Consider the following 13,669-nt stretch of genomic DNA (forward strand, 5'->3'; position numbering starts at 1 on the left):
ATATACACCAGAAGTGTAGTCACTCTAAGTGCACAGAGTGGGAATTTACTTAAGCTCATTGGATAATATATAGTTGCAGCTTACTTATTTTTGAAGATTGCCACTACTCGATCTAGCAGAGTGAGTTAGTTATATTGTTTTGTTTCATTATTTTCTTAATTAATCGACCTAATATCACTTTGTATAATTGATTACATTTGCAGATTCAACATGGCAGCTACAATTGTTTCTAATGTAATTGCTAATCTTAAAGTTCTTAATCATGATAATTATGAAGATTGGAGTTTCCACTTTAAAACCTACTTGTTGGCTGAAGATCTTTGGGAGGTTGTGGAAGAGACCTCTGAACCTCCTAGACGAGAAGATGGTGAAGCGGAATTTATGGGTTGGAGGAAGAATAATGCCAAGGTTTTACATGCAATCCAGACTTGTTGCGGGGATGATACTTATTTTATTATCCGGTGCATTAGCTCAGCCAAAGTCGCCTGGGATACTTTGGCTGAAAAGTTGAAGCCGGCCGATCAAGTCTTGGAAAACACAGGTACGTGTACGCACGTACTACATGTCTCCTTTCCAAGTTAATTCCACTATTATAACTATTAAGATTTAGTTTTCTTCTTCTAATAAAGTCACCGTGTGTGATCGATGCAGAGGATGTGCCTTTGATGGCACATGAAGAGCTGAATACCGGTCTGACGCGGAAGGAGGGTACGTACGTACTAATATTATGTGATATCTACTGCAGCATGCATGAATCTTTATTGTTTTGTTTAATTTTATTTCATTCAGTTCTCTTTTATTTCAACATTATGTATAATTCGTCCCCAAATTCTTGACGTTTAGTTAACAAACAATAAATAATATTGCTTGACAGAGTATTGTAAAACTAACGACGACTTCAATGAGTTCTCCCACTATCAACCCTTGATTGATGCTGTTGCAAAAGGTGACTGGAGTTCTGCAGAGAAGTATCTTACTATGCATCCCGACGCAATCAGAGAAAGAGGTTCATTATCAGGCTCGACAGCTCTTCACATCGCAGTTTCAATGGAAAACGAATATATGGCGAAGGAACTAGTGAAGTTGATGACAGAGGAAGACTTGGAAATAGAAGACGCTAATGGTGTCACAGCTATAGCTTTAGCCACGCAAATAGGACCCGAAGTGGCTAGATGCATAATCGAAAAGAACAAGAGATTACTTTGCATACCATGCAATCTCCTGAATACGATCCCACTGATCATGGCTTGTCATAGCGGCCATTGGGGATTGGCTCGCTATCTCTATTCAGTTACTCCATTGGAAGCTTTGACGTCGACCCAAGATAACTGTCGGACTGGTGCTGATCTTATTTCCCACTGTTTTAGCTCCAAAGAACTGGGTACATAAATGTTTTAGATACAATATTCGCACACATTTTCAGACACACTATAACTAAGGTGGACTGTTTCATTATTTATAGAACTCACATGTATTTGAGAATGTGTTTAAATAGCATGTTCCCTAACAAATATTGATTACTTTCTTTTTTCACGTATATAATTCTTCTTTTTCTTTTTCCCTATTGTAGATATTGCATTGGATTTAATTCAGCGTTGTTCAAACTTGACCTTTGCCACAAACTCTACTGGGAAAACACCTTTACAGGAATTGGCTTGTATGCCCTCTCTCTTTTTAAGTGGAACGCGTCTCAGATTCTGGCAACAATGGATCTATAACAGTTAGTAACTACATTCTTTATTCTATGATGAATTTTATACTTTATTAATTTCTCTGTCCCTCTAGTTGGTTGGGTGTTGGCCCATTTTTCAATAAGATATTTCCTAAATGTTAACATGCAAGGAGACTTGCACACCAATTTGATTTAGGGGTGTGATATCCACACATCCCATTTTATTTCTTCTCACACACCTTTTTAATTTTCGGTCGTCAGATCAAATGAATTGAAAAAGATCAACAGACATAAATTATCAAGAGATGTGTGAGAAGTAAAATGGGATGTGTGGATAGCACACCCCTTAATTTATCTCAAAACCTGATTTATATATATATATATATATATATATATATATATATTTTATACTTAATATGAAAAAAATTAAGACAATAAAATGCATTCTATGTCTGCATGGAGATTTCTGTTTCCGATGTCTAAGTCAAAAAGTGTTTGAGAAAAACTAAAATTCAGTAGAGAGTTCTAAATAGAGTTTGTGATAAACCAGTTTCCTTGTATGACTTGGCTATTTATAGTGGAAGAGGTCCATAAATCATCTACTACTAGGCCGTAGCGGGCTTAGGCAAGTCAATGAGTCTTCCTTCCCCTGCCTGCTTAGACACATAGAGGTTATGAAGCCCAATGGTCACATATGCTCAATATCACCTAATTTGTGGTGTCCACGTGTTTGGTTCAAAAGTTAATCACACGTAAAGGGCTATGTGATGATGTGAAGGTAAAGAATCCCACATTGGTGAAAAGAGAAACATTGCAAGGATTTATAAGGAATTGGGCTACTCCCTATATTGTCAATTACTTTTATGATTGAACATCAACTTCATATAGGGCTGGGGTCAACAACCATGTCACTCGAAGAAAAACAAAATGTTTGCTAGCTAGCTTGGCGAGAATCGGGGGTTAGGGCCTGATAGTTGTGGGCATTTGCCGGTCCTTAGGGGTTGGTTCGCTTAACCCATTATAGTGGAGATGGAGGTTTCTCACAATATCGGAGGTAGTTCTGTCAAATTGAGCTTATAATCCACTTGACACGCTATGATTGGGTGTGATTAATTTATGTCTCCACACTATGCTTTTCTTCACTAGTTTAAGTCAAGAAATAGTAAAACAATGCGCCAAAACCTAAATGGCTCTTATGTTTGTCTTCGCCGGAAAGTCCCTTGCATACAAATAGACAAATAAGACAAACTTATATTTGATGTACTCATATACAAACGTGTTTCAAGTTCGACTTCACAGATCCCTCAATTGTTTCACAAGTTTTTTTAAGGTGAGTTGCGATGAGTTCTATAGCGGCACAACTTCAATATGTGGTGGTAGTTAAGGTTTTAAGGTTATGAGTTAAATTAGAATTTTGGTTATGGGTCTTGCTCAAATATTATAGTGTAAGTTATTTTCCCTCTTCGAGTTTATTTTTGGGAGGTTTAACAAAACACTTCCGGTAATGTTCATTTTTAACGAAAAACCACATTTATACATTTTCCTGGTACTATTCACTATACCTTTAAAAAAGACTTTTCATTAATGGAAGTTTTTTAGATTTTTCGTTAATTTTCCTTTTATTTTTTAGTGTCTAAAGGTAAGTGTTAAAAAAATTAATATGTACTTTTATCGGTATCAGTGTTCATTAATCATTTATTTTGGGTATGCACCTTAACTTCTCTTTTCACAGACATAAATATTTATGGGTAAAGTACAAAAAACTACCTCAACTATTGATGTCACGACATTTTCATACCTTATCTTTTAAAATTGACAATGTCATACCTCATCTTTAGAATTTGTGTCAATGTTATACCTTCCGTTAGCTTGATCCGGGACTTAAAAAAAGTATGAAAGTGTCGTGACACCAATAGTTGAGGTAGTTTTTTTGTACTTTACCCAATATTTATACAGTAAAAGAAAGGGTTCAATTGCAGAACCTCGACTTAAAAAAAAGTTCTATATATATTGACTAGAGGCATGTGTTTATTTTCTTGATAGTTATACACATACGACATGCTTCTGGGATCCGTGATGTTCGTATAGATGTTCAAAAACAAGCCCATGACCCGGTTAATGATCAAGGGGATCTCACAATTCGCTCAGGTATGCAATATCCATATAAAATGGCACTATGCATTTTTTTTTTTCCAGTACATATTTAGTAAAACGAGAGTTATGACCTCAGGCGCATCTTTTACTTTGTTATAGATCATACCTAATTAACAAATTCTTTGAATATCTAATGCAAAACATTTTTGTATTTGCAATATTGTAGTTATGGCTTTACTGCGAGGGATCGTCTCAAATCTCTGTAAACTTTTCGGTAATGCTTCATTTCAACACTTTGTTAATCTTTTCGTTCAAGTTTTACTCTAACATTTATCCAATCATCCCTTAGAACTTCTTTTGGTCTACTTTTCGAAACTTAATGATTAATAATTCTTCTATGTCAACCTAGGAATCGATCACATGTACAAAATGAAACAGATCCATGTCCAATCCCTTGAAGTTTTACAAGGCATGTGCAAAATGACAGAAGGTTTAAGCCTTAAACAAATGCAAGGAAGTTCCGTACAAACAGCACTCTTCAAGGCTGTTGAACATGGGAATGATGAGTTTCTTCGTCAGCTGTTTGCTGCAAATATCCTAGCTTTAGAGATATATGACGAAAATGCAAGGGGCATGTTTCAGTTTTCCATTGAATGCCGTCAAGAAAAAGTCTATAACTTTTTCCATGACTTTATCCGAGTCATGAATGTTCGCACTGAATCCAGAGTAGATAAGTTCAACAATACGTTACTACATTCAGCAGCGAGGTTATCCCCACCTGCACAGCTTAAACATATCCAATGTGCAGCATTGCAAATGCAGAGAGAATTACAATGGTTTAAGGTTAGAATTTCATCCTATATATATATTTTTTTTTTTCCTCTAATCAAGAAATCAAATTTCACTATAATGTTGATCAAATTTCAAATTTGACTCTCATCAACGACGAATTTGATATCGAATTATGACATACTCAATATAAATGTGAACCCACCACCACCATCACCAATATCTTTATATATAAAAAAAGTATTACAAACTTAAGGGACTTTAGTATGTGGCCTCATTCAAACCCATATGAGAGTATTCTATTTAAACACCACCTCTCTTCTTAGGACGTGATCTAACAGAAATATAGCTTATTACAAAATGGAGATAATTTAGATTTATGATTGGCTGAAATTGGGACCAAAATTTTACAAACAATATTGCTATTTTAAGCTGGACTAAATGGATGAGAGTTTAATAAGACGAAGTGAGTTAAAGAAAAAGGAGTTTACCACAAAAGCAATCGACAAGGTTCACTATAAATTAATAGGTTTTTACCGTATAAAGTTCTATTCACGTGGTCAATCGGTATATTACTTGATTAGACTTGATTATTCGTGACAGGAATTTGCACTCTCATATCGGAAACAACCAAATTAAAAATGAAATCACATTCTGTCTAAAAAAAAATATGAAATTTTGATTACTGTTACGAACTCAGAATGTTAGGTTATTTGGGATTAGATTTGAGCATATATATTCAGGGTCTAAGGGCATACATCAAGGATTTGTAAGAGTACAAAAATATTAATTACTTGGGATTACATTTGAGTACCTTTGAAGAAAATAAATTAAAGAAAGGTATTGAAGTTTCTTCTATTCACTGAAATGCAGGAGGTGGAGAAAATTGTACCTTCCAAGTTTCTTGAAGTTGTTAACTATACAGATGACATGACCGCCCGTGACCTATTTACTAAGAACCACAAGGAATTGGCAAACGAATCTGAAAGATCAATGAAAGCAACTGCAACTTCTTGTACGGTTGTAGCTGCTCTTATTGTTACAATTATGTTCATTGCAGTGTTCTCAGTTCCTGGTGGAAGCAAGGCAGGTTTTCCCGTGTTCTTAAATAAAAGGATATTTATGGTCTTTATAGTTGCGGATGTCTTTTCACTTTTTTCTTCTACAACTTCAGTTGTGACATTTTTAGGAATCCTCAACTCGCGTTATGCTGAAGATGATTTCCTTAAATCATTGCCAACAAAGATGATGATAGGCCTTTTCACCCTCTTCTCCTCTATTGTTACCATGATGATTGCGTTTTCTTCAACCCTTTTTCTTATGTTGGAATCAAAAGAGTGGATAGTGGCTCCGATCATTTTACTTGCTAGTGTTCCGGTTATCTCCTTCGTATGGATGCAATTTTCCCTTCTTGTTGAGATCTTCATTTCTACTTACGGAGCTGGAATATTTTTTATCAACAAAAAAGGCAAACCTTGGTCCTTCAATTCATCTTAAGCAGTTTACTCATTTTGCATATATATTTGTTTCTGTCACTTTTGAGGAAGTTTTTAGAATTTGCTTAAAGAATAATGATAAAGGATTTCTGCAAACTCTTTCTGTTTTTGGGCCTAAAGAATGTATAATGTATGTGTTCCGGATTCGGTAATAAACTCCAACTTCAAGAATATTTAGTCCTTTAACCTTGTATTTATGTTAGGATTCATATCCCACATGTTTAGTCCTTTCTGTTTTTGGTAGAAAGGTGTTGAGCCCTTACATGACAATGTGGGTTTGAATCCCGTCGATGATTAATCTAATATCCAATCTAACAAAATCTATCATTTGACAAAAAAAAAAAAAAAAAATTATTATACTTTTAGAATCTCATTTATAGCTTGATTTCTTATTATTTTAAATAGATTGAACTTTACATATTTGAGCATCAACTAAACTACTTCCTCAGTTTCCAAAAAAAAAAATAACTACTTTGATCCTCCTTGCAAATTTAAACCATTTTATATTCATATTACTATGCCAATCCATCTAAAAATATATTATATTTCAATCATCGAGAAATTTCTACATAAGTATGATTGTACCTAGACTATTATACCTAGACTAATTCATTGCCTCTAAACATGTAACATAACTAAACTAATGCACTTAAGTAGAAAATATTGTACCTACACCATTGCACCTCCACTAATTAATGTACCTACACTATGTTACCTAGACTAATGTACAATGTCACATCCCCGCCTGGGGGGAACACTTCCTGGACCCGCTCCACCACTGTAGCACGATATTGTCCGCTTTGGGCCCCGACCTCGCCCTCACGGTTTTGTTTCTGGGAACTCACACGAGAACTTCCGGATGGGTCACCCATCTTGGGAATGCTCTCGCGCTACTCGCTTAACTTTGGAGTTCCTACGGAACCCAAAGCCAATGAGCTCCCAAAAGACCTTGTGCTAGGTAGGGATGGGAATATACATATAAGGATCACTTCCCTGGGTGATGTGGGATGTCACAATCCACCCCCTTAGGGGCCCGACATCCTCGTCGGCACATCACGCCCAGGGTTAGGCTCTGATACCAAATTGTCACATCCCGGCTCGGGGGGACCACTTCCCGGGCCCGCTCCATCACCGTAGCACGATATTGTCCGCTTTGGGCCCCGACCACGCCCTCACGGTTTTGTTTCTGGGAACTCACACGAGAACTTCCCGATGGGTCACCCATCATGGGAATGCTCTCGCACGCTACTCACTTAACTTCGCAGTTCCTACAGAACCCGAAGTCAGTGAGCTCCCAAAAGGCCTCGTGCTAGGTAGGGATGAGAATATACATATAAGGATTACTCCCCTGAGCGATGTGGGATGTCACATACAATACAAGACTTTGCCATACGAATGAAAAGAAAAAGAAAAAAAACTACACTACGGTACCTAAACTAATGTACAATGCAAGACTTTGCCATACGAATGAAAAGGGAAAAAAAAAAAAAAAAAAAAAAAAAAGCCTCATAACACTTGGAAGCCAAATTGATGTTTGACATATTTATGACGTTAATTGCTTTTTCTTTGTTTGAAAGGCTTAATTGGATAAATGATTTTTGTAGTGATATGTATTTGAAAAATAGTCCATGTAGTAAACAAATTAGGAAATAAACTATTGTAGTGAGGATCGTTAAGAATTGAGCTCCAAATTAAAATTTATGTTAAGTCTCGTCAATATGTTTCTCTGAGTCTTATGTGCAAGGTTAAATTAGTCACTTTACATCTGTTATTTCGCCTCCACTAATAACCCACATCTCATCTCTCACAGATTTGCAGGGGTGTAAAACGATTTTGACTGCAAATTTTGTCTCTGTGCTGCTCTCTTCTGTTTATATTTCTTTGATTGATTTATTTATTTTTTGTCAAACGATACATTTGTTAGATTAGAGAGCCAACGAAATTCGAATCCACGTCATGGTGTAAGAGCAACACTCCACTTCATCGCTGTGGTAGAGGGTCACTTGCTTATTTGACTTATTTTTGGGTAAGAGAAGTTTGAGTTTCTTCCAACTGAACTCATTGAAACCCAAAACAAAGAAACAATAAAACCCAATTAATCAAATGACTCAAACAATGCAAGTTGTAAGAAAAACAAACAAAGCCAAATTACATGAAATTGGTTCTGGATGAATCGGTGAGCTAAAATGGGAAGGAAGGCCTATTGTTTTCTGTAATTGGTTTGCAACTTCAGAGCTTTTAGATTTGAGTCGACGATTTCAATTCGAGAGCCTCTCAGTCTCCAACCCCATTTTTCAGCAAAAACTCCAGCACCCACACGTAGATAACGATTTCATCGTTTTAGTCTTTCAGACTAGGGGAGGGACGCTGTATAGGCTGATTAGCATGACTGCTATAGCTTTGCTCTTACCCAAAAGTAATTGAAAGGTAGTGAGTCATCAACTTTTTACTTGTATTGTCACTGAAAAGTGATTTTTAGCTGATTGTGGGTTAATCCTCATCACTTGACATTTAAATCATAGGCCAGCATTAATGAGAAGGCGCCAATTTGGCTCTAAGCCTGATGCTAGGCTTCGGGCAAGCCTTCATTTAATTGGTGTACAACCCAAAGTTCAAATATTAACCCAAATAGCCGTTGCATTGTTTCATGTAGGAACGATGAAAAATACCAAACTAGTTCAGTGCTAAATGCTCTTGGGGCTTTCTTAAGCGAGAAGAAATCTAGTTTTGGTGTTGTCCTTGTAAGAATAATAACCTAACTTGTAGAAGCCGATGAAGAAATAATTGATGGAGTACACCTCAATTTCCTCTTATTTGAGTGGATCTGTCACTGAATTTTATCCTTTATTTTAAGGTTTCAACATTGAAATCTTTAGTTATCCCACGAGGATCAACTCCATTAGAATTTGGAATTAACATCCGTAAAGGGAGGAATTTTTTTATATACTCAGAATATAAGTCAGTATATTATGTATCATAGTATAAGTGGATATTGGATAAATATACATTTTTCGTGTCTTTACCATTATATTATAACACGTAATGTACCAATTGGTATTCTGTGTATACTACAAAATCTAAACCCACGAAGACTCATTGAATATTTCGGGAATTTTATCAAATTGGATATGGACAAGACTTCTTGTGACATGTCCAATTTGAAATGGGTCGAAGTTAAGTTAGGCATTTCCAACGAATTCGAAATGGATCGAAGCCCAGCTCCTTTTTAAGACTTCACGCTCCACTACCTCGATTCATCTCTCTCCTCTCCGAAGATGGGGACCGCCAGTCGGCCCGGCAAGCGGTAGCCACAATCCCTTTACATCTGATTCTCTCTCTCTCTCTCTCGCGGGCGCGCACGCGCGCTCTGGTACGTAAAAAGGTAAAAACCTTTCATTAACTTCCCCATAAACCATAATCTTACAGTTTTACTGACTGGCCTGTGATTTGTTCTTCTCATTTGTCCGATCACCCTCCATCTAATTCATTGTTTCCTGTCGTTAATTAACTAAAGATTCCAACTTTTCTCTTGCATTATTTGTTTTGGTTAGTTCCCAGAAAAGAAAATGCTTGAATTTGATATTGTATGAGCTTGGTTATCCATAAGGTGTGTCCTTTTTGCTTCCAGTTTTGTATTTGAGCTGAGTATGTTTGGTTTTTGGAACCCTAGGGCGATGGATCGAAGCCTAACGCTCACGAATTACGGCTGCTCGCTCGTTGGAAATACTTTACTAGATCAAGGTTACATTTTTTAACTACAAGCTTTACAATGTATAATTGAACTTTTGTATTGGCAATCCCTGAATTCAATAGCTTTTGCTTAATTTAGTGTTCCGTTCGAAATTGGAAATGATGAGTCCAGTTTCATTCCTTGAGAATATTAGTATGGCATTCGGCTCTTTCGCAGTAATGGCGACTTTTGTTATTGTTTTGTTTAATCCAGCTATTAAGGTTTGCTTAAAATTTAGTCCGCTTCAGTTATTAGTTTTTAGTATTGAGGGGTATGATGCATGGGAACAATCGAAACTTTTTCAAGAAACGCCCTAATATCCAGTTTAAAAGAAGAGGGGGTAACAACAACTACAAGAAAGGAAAGTGGAATGATTCAAGCAGTAAGCAACCTTCAGAGGATTATCAATTGCTCAACACTGTGTATCGTATTCTCTGCCCTTGTAAAAAGATCGGTGGTGTTATTGGGAAGGGTAGCAACATAGTCAAAGCCCTTAAGAGGAGACCCCCGGCAAAGATTAAGGTTTCTGATTCTCTTCTTGGCTCAGATGAGAGAGTAATTATTATCTATATCTCTCCAACAAAAATTTCAAGAAAACAAAATAACCATGAAAATTTAGCTGAGGGAAATGAAATGGAGCTGCATTGTGCTGCCCAGGATGCTCTTTTGAAAGTTCATGACAGGATTGTAGAGGAAGATCGTTTTGGTGGAGTTACATTTGATGATGACAACGAGAACAGTGTTGTCACCACAAGACTTCTAGTTCCAAACAATATGGTAGGTTGTCCTTCCTACAGATCAGCTTCCAACTTGTGGTATGGAAACTGATGAATTGGTGCTGGTACTCTTTCAATTTTTGTGCTCCTTGCATGTTCTCTAACATAGGAAAGAATGTTCCAAAAGAAGATTTTATATGATGTAGATGGCATTAGACTTTTGATTGAGCAAGTAGAGCAAATCTTATGACGTCGTATGAGCTCATCTGTTGATTAAAGTTAATTTTTTTCAAACTTATTTTTGTGTTAGAAATGATTTGTGTTGTTTTTAATTTAATATGTGTTCCCAGCTGTGTATGTTGTTATTGGGAAATTTATTGGTGCTCAAAATATATACCCTAAATATGTCTATGTATACAAATGAAGGTCCAGTGGTCCATGAATGCAGTCACTTTGTGCCAGTGAAGTCTGCCGCTGGAAACTTGTGGGTGTATTGAGATTTTTCATGTCTTCTTTTTACATTTGTAAAAGCATATGATTTTGTAGCAAATATGCTTATATGAAACTCTCATGAAAAGTTCTTTGTTATTTGTTTTTTGGTGCCTATAACTTCCAACAAAAGTGAGAGATATCTGCAAAACCAAATATGACAAAGAGGGCACTTTATGAAGTGTCTAATCTACAGCATCAGAATCCTAGGAAGGAGAAGCCTCCTTCAATCTTTCCTATGCCTTTCTTTCACCTAGAAATCCAATGTTGTCTAATCAGGCTCCTTCCCACACTATGTCGCCAATGCCACAGGAGGATATGAAAACCGTTCTGGATTTGCCCGAGGTGGTTTTAATGGTTTTCCTCCTGGACATGGGGGTGAAGCTCTAGCTCTAGCTGAGTTTTCATGAAAATTTTGTGTTCAGCTGGGAAATTTGGTGGGATTATTGACAAGGACGGTTTTAATGTAAAACAATTACAACTGGAATCAGGAGCCAAAATTCATGTTCAGGATGCATCAAAGGACCGAGAAGAAAGTGTAATTCCCGTCTCTGCTTTTGAGGTATGCCATCTTGTGATACACGGCCATTTCCTGTCTTTAACTTCTTTTCGTATTGGCTTAGAAGTGTTATTTGCATGGACAACGTACTGTGCACCAACTGTTTGCTGGTCCCTGTGGATCAAGAATATGCTAGCAGTGGATCACCTTGCTCATACTTTTTCAGGCTTTGTGGAATCCCAGATCACAAACAATTGTGACATTCTTGAGCTTCAGAACAGAACAAGTGAATTCCGATAAAGGCATATTCACTACTAGGATTCTTGAACCATCAAATAAAGCTGGATGCCTCCTTGGACAAGGAGATAAGTTATAAATGAGACGAGAAGGAGAACCCAGGCTGATAATCATGTTTACTCGAAGGATGACAGGCCAACTTTTTGGTTTATCTTGGTTCAGAGGAGTATTAATTTGATTGCCTTCGTTTTGCAGTTAGTTTTTATTTGATTCTTTTCATGAGATTGACAACTTTTCTTCTTTTGTACTTATATTTTTTATGTAGAGTTTATTGTTTAACTGAAAGGTCACAAATTACTTGAGAGTTTAAATAAAATTGAACTTTCTAGATATGTGACACCATGAGCATCACTGTCGATATCTTGATTATTATCCCAATTCCCATCATATGATTATCAAGTTACAAGTTATGCATGCTCGAAGCACTGGTGAAAGGAGGCATTCTGTTGATGCCAAGAAATGGTTCTCATAAGGTGAAGCTTGCAGCAATGAGTAATTGGGTATCTCCAAATGAGATTCAACTGATATTTGCCATTTTGACCTCATATTTATTACAGAACACCGATGTCTTCCTTTATGTATGAGTATTAGATACATTATAAAATGTATTATGCGCATCTGGTCTTGTCAACCAAAGACTTATCAGATTCCTCCAACTGCTTCTGGGTATGGAAGTATTCATACCTGTGTACAAAGTAATACTCATATTTTATCACCCTGATTTTTGTGCTTGTTTTATGTTGTTCCAGCTATCCAAAGGTCAACTATGCTATGGAGGGTAAGATCCCAACGAATGCAGTCAATTTTCCTGGAATAGTAGGGCGCAGCATTTCCACTATTAGAGAGGTATATTTTCAGAACCTTGTTAGAGTAGTAGGATAAGAGAAATGATAGTATACCAATGGATTTGACAAAGAAAATTATACATCTACCTTTTTGAAATTGCTATTTAGGTTGACGTATCACGGGCGCAGCTCCAAGACTCCCACGGTGGTGGCTCTGAGCATTCTGTTGAGATCAGTGGTTCTGATCACTTGAATGCAGCATACCCTTCGGGCATTCTTGGCTTCTGCAGATCAAAATGTGAGTTCTCTATCTGGTTCCTACCACTATGTAAATGCTCCGCAAGTCTCCTACCACGAGATGAATCCTCAGCAAAGCCCCTATAAACTCAATCCTCAGCACAGCCCATACCAAATCAATCCTCAGCACAGCCCACACCGAATCAATCCTCAGCATAGCCCCTACAAACTCAATCCTCAGCACAGCCCATACCGAATCAATCCTCAGCATAGCCCTTATCAAGTAAATGCTTTGTACAGCCCCTACCGAATAAATGCTCAGGAAAGCCTCTAACAATTGATCTTTCAACAAGGATCATACCCAAACACGAATGCTCCTTAGGGCGCCTACCACAACTATAGTCTGCAACAAGGCGCCTACCATTACCGGGCTCTAATTTGGGAATCTATCATAATTTATAGGTTTTTTAGCCAAAATGGTCCCTGAGATTTGCATAACACATCACTTTGGTCCTGAGATTGTCCATCATGCATTATTTTGGTCCTTCTGTTAAAAACTCCGTTAAGTGTCCTGGAGCTCTTGGCTAGAAGTTTGGGCAATTTTCAAAGCTTCGTAACTCAATCGTTTTTTAACCAAATTTGACCCATAATATATCAAAATGAAGATAGAAAAGTGTAGAACAAGATTATATCATTTGGAGGCCCAATGGTTACTGGAGATGGCCGGAAAATAGCTTGAAAGGTTACTGGTCCGCAGGAAAACTGAAAAACAACTCAAAAGTGGCTAACTCGAGACCAAGACAGCCGTTTTCGAGCCGTTTTCCAGCCAAAGCGATTTAGCCGTCGAGAAAGGTATCATTCTTTT

At 37.1% G+C, this 13,669-nt stretch overlaps 1 protein-coding gene and 2 pseudogenes across 1 annotated transcript; all 3 read left to right on the forward strand.

Annotated features, from left to right (window-relative positions):
- The first annotated feature begins 210 nt into the window (after nt 1-210).
- Nucleotides 211-6,052, forward strand: LOC137709208 (ankyrin repeat-containing protein NPR4-like). Its single transcript, XM_068448312.1, has 7 exons — nt 211-541; nt 652-708; nt 875-1,381; nt 1,571-1,657; nt 3,716-3,820; nt 4,176-4,609; nt 5,429-6,052. Exons 1-7 carry the CDS (start codon nt 211-213, stop codon nt 6,050-6,052), a joined length of 2,145 nt encoding a protein of 714 aa, XP_068304413.1.
- A 3,659-nt stretch (nt 6,053-9,711) lies between these two features.
- Nucleotides 9,712-12,114, forward strand: LOC137708872 (KH domain-containing protein At4g18375-like; annotated as a pseudogene).
- On the forward strand, nt 11,144-13,482 carry LOC137709209 (uncharacterized; annotated as a pseudogene).
- The last annotated feature ends 187 nt before the right edge of the window (nt 13,483-13,669 follow it).

The sequence above is a fragment of the Pyrus communis genome, chromosome 11 (assembly GCF_963583255.1).
Source record: "Pyrus communis chromosome 11, drPyrComm1.1, whole genome shotgun sequence".
Lineage (NCBI taxonomy): Eukaryota > Viridiplantae > Streptophyta > Magnoliopsida > Rosales > Rosaceae > Pyrus > Pyrus communis.

What these genes read in the sequence shown, in the direction of transcription:
- LOC137709208 (XM_068448312.1), top strand. Translation starts at nt 211, where the DNA reads ATGGCAGCTACAATTGTTTCTAATGTAATTGCTAATCTTAAAGTTCTT. An exon ending in TTTTAGCTCCAAAGAACTGG is followed by an intron (nt 1,382 to 1,570) that starts GTACATAAATGT and finishes TCCCTATTGTAG; the next exon opens with ATATTGCATTGGATTTAATT. An exon ending in GGATCTCACAATTCGCTCAG is followed by an intron (nt 3,821 to 4,175) that starts GTATGCAATATC and finishes ATGTCAACCTAG; the next exon opens with GAATCGATCACATGTACAAA.